Source organism: Drosophila montana, unplaced genomic scaffold (genome assembly GCF_035044405.1).
Source record: "Drosophila montana isolate Dmon_TW-CO22-7 unplaced genomic scaffold, ASM3504440v1 contig_3326_1, whole genome shotgun sequence".
In the NCBI taxonomy this organism is placed as follows: Eukaryota; Metazoa; Arthropoda; class Insecta; order Diptera; family Drosophilidae; genus Drosophila; species Drosophila montana.
Genome location: NW_026998210.1, coordinates 1 through 18935, shown reverse-complemented (window position 1 = coordinate 18935; position 18935 = coordinate 1). Strand labels below are relative to the sequence as shown.

At 42.8% G+C, this 18935-nt stretch overlaps 1 protein-coding gene across 1 annotated transcript; it reads right to left on the bottom strand.

Moving 5' to 3' along the window:
- Window positions 1–549: 549 nt before the first annotated feature.
- LOC135434512 (forkhead box protein O-like) lies at window positions 550–2195 on the bottom strand. Its single transcript, XM_064691121.1, has 3 exons — window positions 2105–2195; window positions 1593–2028; window positions 550–775 (listed from the first exon to the last, which is right to left on the bottom strand). Exons 1-3 carry the CDS (start codon window positions 2193–2195, stop codon window positions 550–552), a joined length of 753 nt encoding a protein of 250 aa, XP_064547191.1.
- Window positions 2196–18935: the final 16740 nt, after the last annotated feature.

The window sequence follows — 18935 nt, the reverse complement described above, 5'->3', positions numbered from 1 at the left end:
GGGAAAAGAGCCAATTGGTATGGGAAAGAGCAACCGAATTGGCACAGGAAGCTGAAAGCCAAAGCCGAGACGACGGCGCCCAGCGACCAAAACTCCCAGGCAAACGGGCAGCCAGGCAGCCAGGCAGCCAGGGAGCCAGCTCCTGAGCTCTCGCTCGCAACTCAGCAAATGTATAAATAAATAAAAGCTGATTTATGTAATTTCACAAATTGCGAGCACTTTTGCCAAGCGACTCGTCTTGGTTTTGGTTTTGGTTTTGTTTTTATTTCATTTTATTTTATTTTTGTGTCGAGCCGCCTCATGATCCAAATCAATGGCAATTATTAGCGGCCAGTAATCGTGTTGGGCTGACCAAGCCACAGCGAACCTGACCTGGCCCAAGCCCAGAGAAACAAAGAGAGAGAGCAGCAGCAGCAGCCCAACAGGCAGCAGCAGCAACTGTTGCTGGCAGCAAACTGAGCAGCAGCAGCCACAAAACAAAGAAACGAAGACGCTGAACTCGCAGCACGACGATCTTCATCATCAGCATGATGAAGTAGATGATGATAATCATGTTGCTGCTGCTGCTGCTGCTGCTGCTGATGATGATGACGATGATGATGATGATGCTGCTGTTGCAGCGGTGCGAAATTTAAATTTTCGCTCGAAACGCTTCTGGGGACATTGCTGCTGTTGCTGCTGTTGTTGCTGCTGTTGCTGTTGCAGCAACAACTCTAGAGCAACTCTCGACTGGCACTTGCCCGGCGACGCACCGTGGAGCCAAACACCATTAATTCTAAAGGGCATCAGACTTGTGGAAAAGCATTTTAAAAGAACCCTTCCCAAGCTGCGGAGATATGTCGTTTTTAACTCGGCCTTAAGACGACATAATTTGTGTTGTTGTGTCGTTTCCAAACGTTCTATCTCCCATTTGAAAATGGGTACAAAAAAGCTACGATGCTTATGTGCAATGGAGGCATCTACGACCCAATTTTCTTAATCAGCATCAATTGCCCAGTCGATTCACAGAACCTCTAAGAGCTGCACACTTGAAATCAACCCTCATACATGAAGTATATTTGAAGTCATCGATAGCTCACCACTTTATTACGATATCGATAAGTATCGATTTTCAGAAAGAAAAAAGATAGTTGACCACAGCTAAGGATGTCAGTATAAAATATTTCAGATATTACATACCTCCACACGTTCTCTCGAAAATTGAAAAAAAAAGGAACTTACAGACGTTCTTATGGCATAAAAAATTTCATTAAAATCGGACTATAAATACCGAAGTTATTCCAGAACAGTATTTCCGTCTCTTAGTGGGCATCTTCTAATCGGACACTCTTGACTAGAACACGCCTACTTTATTTGTTTAATTGGACATTTACACGAAATAGTTAAGAATTTTTTTTTAATGTTTTTTTCAAAGTTCTATTGGAAAATGCGGAAAAAGGCAACGAATTTGCGCTCTCTTTTGCAGACTGCAAATATATTCAACTAACATACTCATTCGTATGGAATTTGTCAGAAAGTTTTACCAATTCTTAAACTTAAACCAAATCCTGGCTGAACAGGATTTTAAATTTTCGCCACGCTTTTGGGCCCACTGTGCGACGGCGACGACGGACATGGACGTGGACGTGGGAACTTTGTGTCTAGGCAGCTGCCCCTTGGCAAACGCTGGGCAATCGCTGCCGATTGTCGAGTGCTGCCTGCTGCCGCCTGCTGCCTGCTGCCTGGTGCCGCCTGCTGCCTGGTGCCGCCTGGTGCTGCTGTGTGCCTGGGGGCTGTAGGCTTGGCGGAATATCGCGCACGATTGAGGAGCCACTGGCAGTCCAAAACAATGCAGCGAATAGTCGGCCAAAACGCTGAGCGACCTATCCCCCTCCCCCCACACTTGCCCGCTGTAAATGTACAGTTGTAGCTGCTGCTGCTGCTGCTGCTGCTGCTGCTGCTGCTGGCTGCTGGCTGCTGGCTGCCCACTCCCAGAGCTCTGGCTGAGGCTGAGGCTGAGGCTGTTGTCCAAGCCAAACAACAATGGAGCTGTGCGGTGCGGTTTGCTGGATCGATTAAATTGGTCGCTAAAGGTCGAAATTAAATCACGAAATAATTGTTACACCAAATAAGTTCTTCTTCTTCATCATCATCTTCTTCTTCTGCTGCTGCCGCTGCCGCTGCCGCTGCTGCTGCTGCTTTGGGCTAGTTGGCATCTTCGTGCCGCTAGCTGATCGATCTATGGACCAAGTCGCAGTCTTAGCCTTTGACTGACCGTCGCTCGATTGCTCTCTCTCACCCCCTCTCTCTCTCTCCCTCTCTCTCTCTCTTTCGCTGCCTCATCAACATCCCAAGCATTATGAGAATTCTCTGCTGGCCAAGGCATTGACTCTCGGCCGCTGTGTTGTTGGCCTTAACGTGTCCGTTTTGGCCAAAGTAGACGTAATGCAGCCCAAGGCAATTACCTCGTGTCACAATAAATTGTTTTTGCCGCTCAAGTAGAAGCGAAGGGCGTTGGGGCATGGGGGGGCGGGCTGGTTGCGATAGAGGAAAGGAAGCAGGAGCAGGCGGCGAGCCGTGTTGGCCAATGGCTACAAATCTTGTTTCGACTGCCGTGTAATATGTAAATTGAAAATGCTAAACACCAGACATTAAACGATACAGACACAGATACAGATACAGATACAGCAACAGTTGCAGATACAGATACAGATACGGATACAGATACAGATACAGATACACAAACAATAACAGCCACAGATACAGATACGAGCTACAGAGCTGCAATAACACACAAATCTAGTACATGGAGAGGCCGCTTTGAATAGGCAGACAAATTTGAGAACAGGGCAGAAGTTAAGGAAACTTCGAAATGTGATCAATTGCCCATTCGAACTATATGAAGACAAGCGGGCACAGTCAGGAGCAGAGTTAAACTAAACATGGAGGTTAAGTGACGATATAAATTTAAATTTTGAAAATAAATTGCATTGGAGTAGAATACGAAGTTTGGCAGAGAAACAAAGTGAACATGGAAGAAAACTTTGTACAGCCAGAGCTGGAAATCTGAAATAAGTCACCATTCAGCGCAAGGAGAAAGGATTTTATGATCGTCTTTGGGGTAAGAGAAGACTAGCTAAGACTGCATAATGGCATAATATGACCAGAGTCAAGTGCTTAAAACAAATTAAAGTGACCAAGATAGATGACCAACAAAGATGATAAGCTGATTTTCGGATACACACGAACTCACATACTATATGGCATACAGCCATGCAGCTTGATAGGCAAAGAACTAATTAAAGTGACCAAGGAGAACGGAATAAGATATGTGGATGGTTTGGGGGTATATTGAGACAAAGAACTATTAAGACCACAATTAAACAATTATAAGAGCTAAACTGTGTATAAAGATTATGGAATATTCTGTGTATAGTGTATAGTATATACAGATTAAGAATATTGCCCACATTCTCCCCCAAAATTGAAAACAAAAATAAAAAGGAAAGACAGAGAGAGAGAAAGAGAGGGGGAGAAAGCCAGGGAGAGAGAGAAAAAATACAAGAGATAGAGGAGAGGAGAGTAGAGACTTGCGCTTTGGTATGTACACACTTTTGTTTATCATATGCAAGATCGGACAATAAACACCGAAGTTATTCAAAAATGCATTTTCCATACATAGGGTGGGGCAAAAGGAAGAAGAAGCTCAGCCGCTGTGTGTATATATGTATATATGTGTATTTTTGTGCTTATATGTATAGAGTATATCCTAGTTGGATATTATAAGTATATAGTATAGCCTACTATATATTACACCCGAGTTGGATATTCCCAACTCCCAGCTCTTAGTATGAACATTATATACTAAAAGATTTAACAAATTTAGTCAATAAAAAAAAAATTAATTCTTTTATTGTAGTCTAAACCTGATTTTGCAATTTAAAATCGGTTTCACGAAGCGCATCACAAGGCGAAACACTGTTTGGAAACGTGAACCGAACCAGCGATATTTCTTTTGCTGGTTTTGTGGCCTTGATCATAATATGCAATAGTTTATATCATAGTAGAGTTCCTCAATTGCCGGCAGCTGATTATCCAACACTTGTAGACCCAATTCCATTCTCTTTGCCTTTCTCTTGCATGCTGCATGACGCGGCAGCTAATTGAAAACTAAAAGTAGAATATTTTTGGACAGAAACATAACTGCAAATGTTGCCAGTTGCAAGTTGCCTGTTGCAAGTTGCCTGTTGCCTGTTGCCAGTTGCCAGTTGCCACACACACACACAGATACAATTGACAAAACGATTGCCAGTGCACAGTGCCAAACAAATTGAGCTATTGTAATTGCCCAAAACGTTCAAATCCATCTTGAGTGGCCCACTGTACCCGCCGCCACCCGTCCGCACTCCCCCGCACCAACAGATTGTCGCCTGGCTAGAGCAATGCAAAGTACGTGGGGCATGCGAGTTACTACTGGGGAATTCAGTGCCACGACTTCTTGAGTGGCATGTGAACGAGCAACATTGTTTGTAGTTGTTGTCATTGCTGTTGTTGTTCTTATTGTTGTTGGGCTTGCGAAATGCGACCAGGCCACGATGCACTGGTCCTCAGTTAGTGGGTGAGTGATGCGATGGCGCTGCAACCAGATTCAAGGTGCATTGCAACCGAAAGTCGAGGCAGCCAGCCAGCCAGCAGCTACGCCTCTGTCTCCTTCTTTAACTGCCACCCGGCCCTGGCCACTCCCCGTGTCCCTCTGTCCATCTCAGGCTCGCAATGAGTGATTGCCAGCATGTCGAGCTGGGGTCAGGTGACGGACGACGTTGGCGACGGCAACTGCAACAGCGACTGCAACAGCGACTGCGGCTGCGGCGTGCCTAGACTTCACCGTCCCCACATGTTTGAAAATTACACACGATCATTAAAAGATTGTATTCATGTCGAGATATTTCGCGCACTACAGTTGCCGTTTCTATACTACGATTGTACATTTATATATATATATATATATAAGTATACACATTTTCCATATATACCCTACCCACAGAGCCTGCTCTTTGCCTAACTGTTGACAATATAAAGTCTTTGCACTAGGTACTTAAATTATATGAAATAAAAGATATTATTTTAACTTAGAACAAACAGGGACAAACAGTTTTATTTAAATATAGATTAGATAACAGCTAGTTAACATTCTTGAAAGTTGTTTTAAATAAATTATTAATTCAATTATTCGAAGAAATACAAGACTCAGATGCAGGTAAAAATCGTACTTTCATTAGAGCTTATTTAAAGTATGCTTATCCTTAAAACAAGCATTGTGGTTCAAGTCCAATTTTCTTTTAGTCATAACGATCAATTTAGAAAACCTTTAAATACGAATTACGCTTGGAATTCGAAGAAGACAATGGATTTAATTCTAACATAACACAACTTAACATAGCTGTCGCTGCTGGTATCAGCGCGCCATAAACATACAGCTGCTTAGCTCAAAGTCGACTCTTGAGCACAGTTTACAGAGGCTGTTATAAGACCGTAAAGCATAATGTGGAACTGTTGGCAGTGCGCCATTTGCATAGGAAACAAAATGTAAATAACAGCACACAATAACCTTAGGCAAGCCTTTACATATTATGGTACTGTTATTAGCAGTGTGTCTTCCAATAACAGCTGCTTAACATAACAAAAACTTTTAAGTAAAAGCATGCCATTTACCCTAAGCCCATGGCATGTAACAGCTGCTTAACATGATGCGCTGCTATTAAGCAACTCATGTTAAACGCCTGTTAAGAGTATATGTGCTTCGGCTTGTGGCAACGTCGCAACGCATTGTTGTTGCTGTCGCTGGTTGCATGTCGGGTGAGCGTGCATCGGCTGTCATAAGCGGCAGCCGCGCCAGGCTTTAATGGAGCAGCCGCAGCCGCAGCCGCAGCAGCAGCAACAGCGGCAACAGCAGCCGCAGCGGCCACATTAGCGCCACGAGGAAGCAATGACAGCCTCGGGTAGCGGGCAACCAACCAACAGCAACAACAACAGCAACAGCAACAACAGCAACAACCAACAACCAGGCAGCAGGCATCAGGCACCGGCCACGGCGAATGGCAAACGGCAACAAGGTTGTTTGTCCGACATGATGATGAGTGTTTTAGGCGGCTGTAGCAACAACAACAGCAACAGCAACAACAACAGCAACAACAACAGCAGCAGCAACAACAGCAGCAACAGCAACTACGATATAATCATGACTGCCCAAGTTGTAGCCAAAGTTTTTAGCTGCAAGTGATCTGCGTCTTGAGCCGCCGCAGATTCAAGAGCGCGCCGCATGTAAATGAGGCAAAGAGACAACAAAAAAAAAAGTAGTCAGAGTGCTCTGTTTGGGAGTGCACGACAGCGAGATGCTCTGTGTGCAATTGCGAGCATACACATAGGCAAAACACACCCTTTCCGCCCCTTTAACTGTGCACCTTATGCAGCTATAGAGCTTCTTCATTCCGCATCCCCCCAAATTAATTGTTCGGTGTCTGTAGTCCGATCTTAGTGAAAATATCATACGAAAATTTATATTATGCCGTCAGCAACTCTAACAGCTCACAGCTGTCAGTTAGATAGATGGATAAATCTCGGCCCAACACTTGATATACATTCAAAATATATATAATTTCTGAAGTCGGCTGCGTTGAACAAATTGAAATACCCGCTGAAAGTGTAGAAAAGAGTTTGAAGCTGTCGAATGTTGCTTGCAACTAGCAAATATCATAATGATGAAGATGACAACATGATGATCATGGTTGCAATGATGTTTACAGTGAAGATTACAATGATGATGATGCCTCGGCCAGTGCTGCCGCTGCCGCCGCTGCTGCTGCGACGTTATTGTGCCAAGGTAAGAGACGGTTCCGTTGCCAAATAGTTGTTGTTTCTATTTTTATTATTTTTTTTTTTTTTCGAAAATTCTTAAAATAGAAAAGAAGGCAAATGCGGCGCGAAGGATTTGTTGTGTTTGTTGTTGCTTTGGGGTTTTTTTTTGCCAGTCACCGCGCGCGACGAGTGCGCAAATCTGTGCAACAAATCGACAGCCTCTCGCCAGAGCTGGAGCCGGAGCTGGAGCTGGAGCTGAAGCCCAGACCAATGCCAGACCAAAACCGAATGTTGCCACAAATCCGTTGCACAACTCATAGTGCACGAAGAGATTGCTGGCAGAGGGTGAGCGTGAGGATGATGGCGAGGGCGAGGGCGAGGGCGATGGTGGATGCTGAGCTGAGCGGGGCAGCTGTGGGGGCGGCCGATCTACAGCTGCATGTCAGTGGAGCGCTGGGGCCCCATGCTAAAGGTGAGCGCTGCTGAAGAATCCTTTGAATTGTCAAAATATTGTATGCCAGATTCACTCACGAGTTGCCAGCTTGCACCGCTGAGCCGCTTCCCCCGCTGCCCCCGCTGCCCTCGCTTGCCACGCTTGCCACGCTGCCCCTTTGCCAGGTTTTTCCCAGCCGGTCATGGGCCATGCCACAAACCAAAAAGACGAAAGAAACAAAAAAAAACCTAGGAGTGAGCGGCCCAAAGTCAAAAGCTAACAAAACATGAATAAGCGAACGAGCAACGGACTCGCTATCGATGCTCAAATGCATCGATACTTGTGGCTCGATACTCGATACTAAATGGCAAATGCAATAAATGTCCAGTTTGAAGCTATTGACACATTTGCATGCGGCTTGCGGCTTGCGGCTTGCGGCATGCGGCATGCGGCATGCGACGTACGGCATTCGATGGGTTCGGCATTGAACCACGCCACAGCGAAGAGCAGCCACCAAAATGTGGCACACCATTTGCAACTGCAGGTGTGTGTGTGTGTGTGTGTGTGTTTGTGTGTATGAATGATGACAAATTTAGCCTGAAATGTTTGTTTCAGCTCAAATATTCAGCGTCAATTGGCCTTTAACGCGATTTGACCCACTTAACAACATTTTCTCTCTCTCCCTTTCGCAATTCTCTCCCTCTCTCTTTCTCTCTCTCCCTCTCTCTGTCTGATATCTCACTCCCTCATTCACTATCTCCAACGCTTTGACGCTCGTTACTAAGCTACATTCATTGAGCACACCTCTTTGATATATTTGTAAAAGTACAGGGTATTTGTTGTAACCTCTAAAATACCCTGTACATTCTTTTTGTTTCTCGTGTTTTTTTGTTTGTCAACGTGTTTGTTTGTCATAGCGAGTAAAACAATCTCTTGCACATATGTTTTATGCTACCCTATTGATGCATTCATAAGAGTACAGGGTATAAAAACATGTATTCTGCTTAGGTGTGTTTGGCTCCTCTTCTGCCCAAATTTCATTTGACTTTATTGATTTTCAGTCTTCGCCTAGGCCTAAGTTAAAGACAAAGATTTGCGTCGCATGACATACAATTGCACAACTTTATGATACCCTCTACAGGTATTAACTTTGGGTAAGTGATGCGAAAACGTTCAATTTCAAGATTTGGTTTGCTCTCTTATTGAATTAAAGTACGAGATTTAATACTATATCAGTATATAGCCAAGGATTCGCACCCCTTTAGCTACTTACCAAAAACTACAAATTTCAAGTATAAAATATCATATATACGCAGAATAAGGTTATACAATTTTTCAATATCTCTACCCATGTCCAAAATATCGATAAATATCGATTTGAACACATAGTTTTTCAAGCAAAACTCAAAAGTTGGAAGCGCTTTACGCCCCAAATTGGATATATTGGTTCTGGTATAGTAAACACAGCATGGAAATATTTAAATTCATCTTTCAAAATTAAAACAGTGTATTTTTAAAGCTTGAGCCTTACTCTCTGGTTTAAGCGCTGACAATTGGAAAAAGATCGGACTACAGACTCCGAAGTTATTCTAGAGTGCATTTCCCATAGTGTGGCGCTGGGCGAAGACTTCGAGTAGCAAGAAATTGATTACTTTTGCCAATAAGGCATTAGATAGATTTTGCAGAATCTGCCAACTGAACTAGTAAATGCCTTGAAGCGGCTTAGAAAGTCAGGCCATGGATGCCCATCAGAAAGTTCATCAAAGGAAAAAGCATCTTGAGCGCGCATTAAGCAAAACGAAATTTTTGGAATCGAGTATTTCAGCACATGAGGCTTGTTGCATGCCCCAAGCTGGACGTCATATAAGTCGATTTGCCCGCGTAATTTACATGCCGAGTTGGCGACTTGATTCTCGAGCTGTATTCAAATGGGGTTTAGGTAAAAACCCAACAACAAAAAGCAGATGCATGATGAAAGTCGCAGATTCGGAGACTTATGTCGTTATGCATAATGTGCGACGCATGTGGCGATGTGAGGGGGCGTGGTAGTGGTAGTAAGGGGGGGGGGGGGGGGGGGGGTGGCGGCAGTAGCTACACTGCACCAAATTCCTAATTATTGATCATGACAACGTTCTGAGCAGCCGCATTATGGCCAAATTCTTGGCCTAGAAGTCAGCTGCAGCTCGCGAGCTTTACACATAATGTGACTGCTGTGAAATTCACGATTCAAGCGTTTGCCCCTCCCCCCCCCCCCATCCCTTTCAGAAGCCTTCAGGCAAGCTCTTCCCCCCGGCCGCCAATACGGCCAGTTACAGCCGTGAGCCATGAGATTTCCATGGTTTTTGGCTAGAAAAGTTCAAATTGCTTGAACTTTATGGTGTTCCAAATAGACCAGACCGACTTGTGAACCAACTGGACGGCAGGTTGTCCCTTTTTTGGCCAACATGACCGAGGCTCTGGCTGCTCTGGCTGCAGCTCTGGCCAGAAGGTGACCAGAAGGGCCAGAAGACGTTGAGATATTTTGTTGTTGTTGCGGCTGGCTTCGCTCTTTTGCGCTGCTTTTGGCGCTCTTCGGCCTAATCAAAAGTCAAAATCTTTGCTCGCTGCCCACAAAACGTGATGCAGTAGGAAAATGCTGACGATGACTTGTTGTTGCATGCTGCCGCATGCTGCCTGCTGCCACATGATGGCATTTTGGTGAATGCATAAGCTTGGACAATCAGCCAAGTGACTAACTGACTGACTGAATGACTGACTGACTGACTCGCTGGCTGACTGGCTGACTGGAGGAGCGTCTAGTCTAACATGGACCTTAGCCATTAGCCAAATGGCGCAATTGCTTTTATTGGCGCTGAAGCAGAAGCCGCTGCAATTGCGGCCGCTCCCGTTGACAACTTGGAAAATTATGAACATTTATTTGGGCTTGCCTTGCCTTGCTGCACCTCCCGCAGCAGTTGCCCCTCACCAGCTGCCCGCCCCCGCTCTCTCTCGCTCACTCACTCACTCTGGCAACGTGCCACACAACCAGTTGGTGGCAATCGTCGCCGTCGCCGTCGTCTTCATCTCTGTCGCTGGTGCGAGATCTCGCACAATGCACAGTGGCTACCAAGTGAACGGCCCAGCCCAGAAGCGTCTGCCCATCTGGCAAGTCGATTGGGTCGGAAAGTGTGAATTAGATGGAGACATTTCCCTTAAGCAAAGCTTGTTTTTGTAACAAAATGATATTGATCTAAGTTTTACACCCAATACTTAAGATTATTTAATAATATTCCTAGCAGGTAAATCTTGGCCCAGTTCTGAATTTGACTTAATATGTTCCCCTTCTTCTATAAATACAATAAGTATATGTAAACATGTACTTACACAAAAATTCGCAAATCGATTGTCATCGTAAAGTAGGAAGAAGACATAGTTTTATATCACTAGAGGAAGAAATAAGGTAGAAAGCGCGTTTGAACGAGAGAAGCCATAAAGTTAAAGGGAATTTATTTAAGTAAATTTAAGTTAATTGGATTGTCAGCACAACTTGTTGATATATAATAATATTTATAATCAAAGCAGAAAAGCCTTAACTAAATGCATGAGAATCGCATAGTAGGGCACTTGTGGTTGGAAAGTTAATGAAAAACGTTCGAATTTAGCTCTTATTCAGATCTTTTAGAATATTAACTTGAACATTAACTTTCGCATTTTCCGAAAATGCACTCTTCCTGCGTGGAAATTAGGGGAAGCCGGTTTGAGAGCGAAACTTCATTTCCCTGTGCCAGGTGAAATTAGGAAAAATTTGTGAAAAACATTTGTATGAAACTTTTTTTTTTTGTGTATTAGCACTTTCCCAAATAAGAAAACTGCTAAAAATAATGTCAGCTTCCTAGCTTTAACCGTTTAATGCTTGCATTGATCGGTCAATCAGTCAGTCAATCAATCAGTCAGTCAGTCAGAGCAAATCGTGTAAGAAGTTAATATCAATTGACACACATATTACTGCATCGAAATACCTATTTCTCCATATATTTCAGAGTATATTTGCATTATGAGCATACTGCAAGGCATTTTTAGACCATAAATAAGAACTCTGGATGCATAATAGACTTACCTGAGTCTATATGTGACGATATACAGGCTGTTTTTATACGAACTCGTAGTCTGAGTCTTATATCTCTATATATAAAACTGTTTGTCCTGACTGACTGACTGACTGACTGACTGACTGACTGACTGACTGACTGACTGACTGACTGACTGATTGGTGATCAACGCACAGCCCAAACCGTAAGAGCTAGGAAGCTGAAATTTTCACTGTAGCTACCTTATGTGATGTAGGTGCACGTTAAGACGGGGTTTCGGGAAATTCCACCCGCAAGTGTGGAAAAATCGCGAAAAACGTTTGTATGTAACTTTTTTGTTTACCATCGGATCGGCCTCAAACTTATTTTCAAAGATCTTTGTTCAAATTCATTTGAGGGGTGTTTCACACTTTTAGGAAAATCCATTCGTGTTTCACACTTTTCGCAGAATTCAAACTTCTTCGGGAGGAATGCGATTTAAAGATTTTTTGGGCGAAGTTTTAAGTTGTGTCCGATTTGCTTCAAACTTATTTTCAAAGCTCTACATAAGAATATAATGAATACGTGTTTCAGCGATTTGGGAAATTCCACTCGCAACATTGGTAAATTGGCGGAAAACGTTTCTATGAAAATTGTTTGTTTACCGTCCGATAAGTTTCAAAATCATTTTCAAAGCTTTTTGAGAACGTTGATTTTTAACATACGTTCCACGGGCAAGGCCGGGTTATACCCGCTATTAATATATATAAGGTCTGAATTAGTTTATTTCAGTTCATTTTACATATTTAAAAACCAAACAAAGGATATGTGTTTAAAAGTTGCACATTTTTGGGTAATTCGAATTTGAAAAGAACTCGAATATCTGAAAAAACTAATTTCCAAATCTGATTTCGATTGTAGCAATAAATTTCCGATAATAATAAATATGAAACTGTGAACAACTAAGGAATCTGAAGCTGGCGTTCTCCAGAAATTAATGGATGCTATCTCAGCTGTTTGTTCTGATGTTTTGCAAATTGTATCTTAAAAGAGAAGCAAACGATCAGCAACAAAATGTTGCCAGATTCAAGATGTGCGATGCGAAATGAGAGATGGAAGTATTTTTTTAATTTTTTTTTTTTTTTTTTGCTTAAGATGTGCCATCAACTGGCTGCACATGCCGCTCGAACTGTGGAACTGTCAGTCTGTCAGTCTGTCAGTCTTTTCGGGGCGTCCATTTGTCTGGGCGCATAATCCCATCGAGTAGATCTCACATATCTAATGGATTTTGCACACATTACGCCAACAGCCAGGACAACAGATGCACCGGCGAGAAGGAGAGAGCGAGAGTGAGCGAGAGCGAGTGAGAGCGAGAGCGTGCGAGGATGTCCCCTGATGTTATCCAATGTTTAAGGTACTTGGCAGACAAACTCATCTTCTTGGCAAATATCATTGCGTAGCTGGGCCTCGTCCTCTTCTTGCGGCTCTTCGGCTGCTGATCCTGCTCGGTTCTGCCCCCTCCCCCTCCACATTCCCCAATTAAGATCAATCACATTTTGAATGCGCAGCGAAGCGAACGGGCAGCGCTAAGCAGATAAACCATTCAAAAATCTCTCGCCTCTCTCTCTCTCTCTCTCTCTCTCTCTCTCTCTCTCTCTGAGACGCACTCTCTTCATGTGGTTAGTTTTTTCTTTCTTTTTTTAAAGAAAAACGGACGGCGTGCGAAATTGAATAGAAAGCCGAAGGAGCAGCAGTTGCCGCTACAGGAGAAAGAATAGAGAGTGTGAGAGAGAGAGGGAGATAGATGGAGAGAAAGGCAGCGAGAGATAGCGGGGGTGTGCGCCGGCGCATTGTGCGATATTTGTAAAAAAAAAAAAAGAAAAAGGAGAATAAAAAACCGCTAGGCATTTGTTCCTGCAGTATTTCATCCCACGACCCTGGAGGATGGTGCGCCGTCCGGCGCGGGTCCATTTTGCTATTTTCTGCAGGATGATGGGGCAGGATGTTGGTACCGCTATAAAAAAGAAAACAAAACGGTCGAAGCGTCTTAAGTTTCCTTTTCATTTATTTTCTGCTTTTGTCCACACAAACTAAATGGGAACTAAATAAGAAAGCAGATACCGTAGAAGGTTGCCGTCATAGGTGGTTACAATCCCACCCCCAGCCCCGCCTCCCCTGCCCCATACGAGCACGGCTTGCGTAACCCTGAAGTAAGAAGAATCGGCCTATGAAGATATATATATATATATTGGGGGTAGGGGTCACGTTGAGCGCAGGTCATTAGAGTTCATTATGGTAGGCATTCAATTGATTAGTGAGGATTTTGTTGCTGCAATTGCAGAGTTTGGTGTTTGGAATTTGGTTCAAAGCAGTTGCAGCTCAAGTGGTTCGGCAAATGGGTTTAGATAAAGCAAATGCTGAAAAAAACACACTTTGAGATATGGGTTCGAAAATTCGGCAGGATGCCTGCAAAGCAATCTACGTGAGCAAAGGTAACAGTGATAGAAGCTTTTGATCCTAAATTCAATCGTATCTGTATTTCATTTATAAAAATTACTTAAGAGAAATCTATAGATATAAATATATAGCATTTTTTATAGGAATGCATATGAATTAGTTGTAAGTAATTCGATAAATTAGTTAAGATATGGCAAAAGACTCTTGAGTTTTAGGTACAAAAATTCGAAAATTCGACATGGTATCTGCGAAGGAAACTTTGAAACTTTTATCATCTACCTTATATCATATTGTGTCCGCTTGCCAAATGGTTAAATAATGATTATTTTTATTATAATTATTGTTATTATTCTTATTATTATCAAAAGAACTTGGATGGGAGGGTATAAGGCGACCAGTCTGGCAGGAAGTAATGCGAAAGCATTTCCGAAATGGAGATAGGCCTGAGACCCATAGACCAATTATTATTAATATTAAGAATTATCATCATCATATAATAATTATATTTCTAAACATAAATCATCTCTCGGAAAATACATCTTATACTCCAAGGACATAAATTCGTTCATTCAAATGCCGAAAATAATGTCATTTAACAATAGACCCAACGACTCGACACTTCATTTCAGGCAAATTTCATTATCCAGCCCGTGGGATAGTTTCATATCTCAACTTTCAGGGTCCGGGGTCCAGTGCCCAGAGAGGCCATAGATGCTTGTCTGACTGATGATATCGTGTGGGTGTGTGCACCTTGTGCACTGTGATTGAAAGGAAATGCCATGTGTGTTACAAATTTCCGAATGCCATGGAAATTATGAAAATAAACTGGACCCAGCGGCAGCAGTAGGAGCAGGGGCAGGGGCAGGAGCAAGGGCCAGCCAACAGGAGAACGATTTCCGGTAATTCCCACAGTACGTTCGTATTAATGAGGAGCAAAAACACCTTACTCTCTCGCACACACACACACACACACACCCGCATGTGTAGCAAGTGCAATGGACAGGACGAAGGACTGACAACTGAAAACTGTGAATGCTGCGAGAATCTTTGTGTATGCTGATCGCGTTCGTATCTGGCTTTGATCTATTATTCCATTTTTAGCGTGTTTACAAACACATCACAGCGCCAGGGTAAAGGTCAGCGCCTGTTACCTGCTACCTGCTGCCTGGGCCAGCCTCCACCTACCTGGCCCTCGCACAGACGTGGCACATCTGGTACCGTTAAGCTGTGGCCGCACAGCGGGAGCCGCACAAAGGTCAGTCACAGGACACAGGACACAGGACGAGAGGACGGCACAGCACTTGGCAGTCGATTCATTTCCGTGTCGATTGCGGTCAGTGGACTTCCTGGTCCTTGGGATCTCGCTGCTGCTGCTGCTGCTGCTGATGCTGCTGGCCCCTGGCCTATTGCCCGGCACTAATCCAGCGTGTGTTTTCATTGGATTTTGAATGAAGAGCGTTGATGAGCCAAATTGCTTAAGCAGGTATCTGTGCATTGTCCATTATCCTTTGTCGGTATGCGCTACTAATTATTGCCGGCAAAATCAAATAACCACAGCAAATGATCCTTTTGCGGATCTACACCTTAATTGCATTTTATTTTATTTTTATTTGTTTTTTTTTTTTTGGAGGAAACACTGGGCCAAGCCAAAACTAAAGAAAACCCCAAGCTGGACAACAGCAGCAGTTAATGAAATCCTTCGAGTCAATCGATTTTGTGCATTGCAAACCAATTGCCATAAAATGAAAAGCAAGAAAAACTCTCTCATCCGGATGGAGGATTAAACACATGACGAGCATCGTATTAGTTTGGCAAAGAAAAGGGAAATCAACTAACCTTTACTTTCCTTATTATTATGCTTACATTAATATGAAAGTAGTGGATGTTTATAGCCCGCATTACCCGGCTTTGTCCGGGCCAAGTTTATGCTTAGCTTAGCATTAGTTTGAAGTCAATCGGATAAGAAATGAACTTTCATAATCGTTGAAATACGTTTATATTTAGACTAGCGGGTATACCACGCCTTGTCCGTGATACGTATAAAATAAATATACAAAGAGCAAAACCTCGTGGAAATGGGATGAGATTTGACCGAGTTATGAAGGTAGGGTTAGGATATTTGAGGGTACCATTTTCACATGAATTACGACTAAGAATTATGTATCCATATTTAGACGCCAAATTGGTCTAGAGGTCAAACCATGAACAAAGAGCCAAGCCTCGTGGAAATCGGATGAGATTTGACCGACTTATCGGGCTGGGAAAAGGGAGGAAGGATTATCAAACAAGTTAACTCACAATTTTATATCAAAGGAATTAATAGTAAAAAATGTATTAATTTTTCGCCATACTCATATCAAGCAGCAAGTTGTGTCTCAGACCAAAAACAGCTCTTCACTTTCCCAATCCGCAAATCCGTAAAGTGTGAAGCTTTAACTTATCTGGAAGAAGCACTTTAAGCAACTCAACCAAATACTTTACTAATGAGCAGTATTGGCAAATTGTGCGTGTCGGCGAAGAGCTTTTCACATTCCCAGGGCTCAAATGCGTGCGGCTTCCTTTAAATTGGCCGCATGGAAACCAGCATGGTAAAAAAAAAAAAAGAAAATGATTTGAAAAGAGTTACAGAATACCGAATTTAAATAGATAGATGGATAAACAAAGAAATCACGGTGGAACCATCCCCTGAATGGGCTGTTGGTTTTTTATATTTGCTTTATTATTCTCTTTTTTTTTTTTTTTTTGGTACCTACACGACCTGCCCGACGGGGCAGCTAAACAAAAAGGCGAGCGGCGGTGTGGCGGGGTGCGAAATTGGTTGAAAATGTCGCGGTATTTACGCGATATACGGCAGCGCGGGTCATCGAGGTCTGCCAATGAAGTTACCCTGGAAGATGCGACCGCTGACAACGAGCCCGCGACCCGCAACCCGCGACCCGCAACCCGCGACCCGGCTGCCCCGCTAACCCTTGTGGCATTCGCATATGCAAAGGACGCATGTAAATTAATAAATTATAGTCAACTAATGAAAAGAGAGAGAACAATTGATAGGAAAAGCGAAACGGAAGATGGGAAGTGCACATTCAACAAAAAAAAAAAAAAACGTGCCCGTGTGATCCATGTCAAATGCCTATAAAAAATTGTCTACGACCTTTTTCTGCGTGTGCGTGCCTGTGTGTGTGTGTCTCATAGTTTTTTCTATTAGTTCCGGTTTATTAGGGGTAAATGCTTTTTTTTTTTGCGCAGCCCTTTGGCTGCACCACTTCGGACGAGGCGACGCTTATGCATATTTAAAAATTCAAAAAAAAAAAAAAAAACAATTCCGGGTCTTCTGGTTATTCAATATTCGCGGGTAGCGCCCCGCAGGATCCGCGTACAGGGCACAGGAAGTGCACATGCACATCTATATATATGTATGTACATACATACATATGTACATATAACTACATATGGCCATATAGAATTCTGCATATGCATTGCCTGGTCTCGATGTCTTCGGCTCTGTCGTGGGAATTGAAGAGCGTTGAAATAAATCAAAGTGCAACAGCAGCAGCGACAGCGACAGCTCTCAAAGATACAGCACACACAGATACAGATACAGATGCAGCTATAGCTACAGCTAAAGATACAGATACAGATACAGATACAGATACAGTTGCAGCTACATCTGCAGCTAAAAGATGCATTTCGCTGGCGACTTGGAGCATTGTCATCATTAGCAAGCGGATGCAGGCCTCAGTGCTCCACTCGAGAAATAAGCCTCGAGCTACCCCTGAGCTACCGACGCGAGCCCAAAACAGCATTCAACAAGAGGAGCAGCTGCAGGGGGGGGTGCAGAGAGCAGGAGGGGACGGGGGTGAGTGAATGGGAAGACACTACGGGAACGCATCCAAATGGACACACATATGTGTCACATGACCAGAATCCGTGCTAACCAAACTCCATGCCTCACACTCCCTCTCTTTCTCTCTCTCTATCTCTCTCCCACTTGTACTTGGCCACTTAAGAGTGCGCACTGTACAGTCGGGCCAGCCCCAGCCGAACTGATCGCTTGGCACATCCTGTGTGCCGACAGCTCAGCTTCCGTGTGCACACATATGTATATCTTTGGGGGTCTTGAGTGTATCCACAACTCGACTTCAAACATAATTTACATACAAATTTTCATATAACTAAAACAGATTAACAAAAAGGGTTCTCGAATAAACCATATCATAGAAGATTTAAGAACAAAGCGAACAAGTTTTACAAATTGACTTAAAAATAAATAAATAGATACTTATACGTATTTTATCTTTATACAACTAGGTAAATATGGAAAATTGATTGAAATTTGTTATAAATACAGTGGGAAGTGCACGACTAAGCGATACCCTCAGCCCAACATCAAGCAGATGATTAAAACTTAAAGTCCGATCTTTTTGTAATTTTCAGGTCCTGAATAGACAACAACTTTAAATTTACATTTTGCTTTCGATTTTATGTGGAATTGAGGAAGTTATCGTAAAAGTTATATGTTTTTAATCTTACTCTACTACATGAGATCCTACCTAACATCTGTATCTGTATCTGTATCTGTATCTGTATCTGTATCTGTATCTGTATCTGTATCTGTATCTGTATCTGTATCTGTATCTGTATCTGTATCTGTATCTGTATCTGTATCTGTATCTGTATCTGTATCTGTATCTGTATCTGTATCTGTATCTGTATCTGTATCTGTATCTGTATCTGTATCTGTATCTGTATCTGTATCTGTATCTGTATCTGTATCTGTATCTGTATCTGTATCTGTATCTGTATCTGTATCTGTATCTGTATCTGTATCTGTATCTGTATCTGTATCTGTATCTGTATCTGTATCTGTATCTGTATCTGTATCTGTATCTGTATCTGTATCTGTATCTGTATCTGTATCTGTATCTGTATCTGTATCTGTATCTGTATCTGTATCTGTATCTGTATCTGTATCTGTATCTGTATCTGTATCTGTATCTGTATCTGTATCTGTATCTGTATCTGTATCTGTATCTGTATCTGTATCTGTATCTGTATCTGTATCTGTATCTGTATCTGTATCTGTATCTGTATCTGTATCTGTATCTGTATCTGTATCTGTATCTGTATCTGTATCTGTATCTGTATCTGTATCTGTATCTGTATCT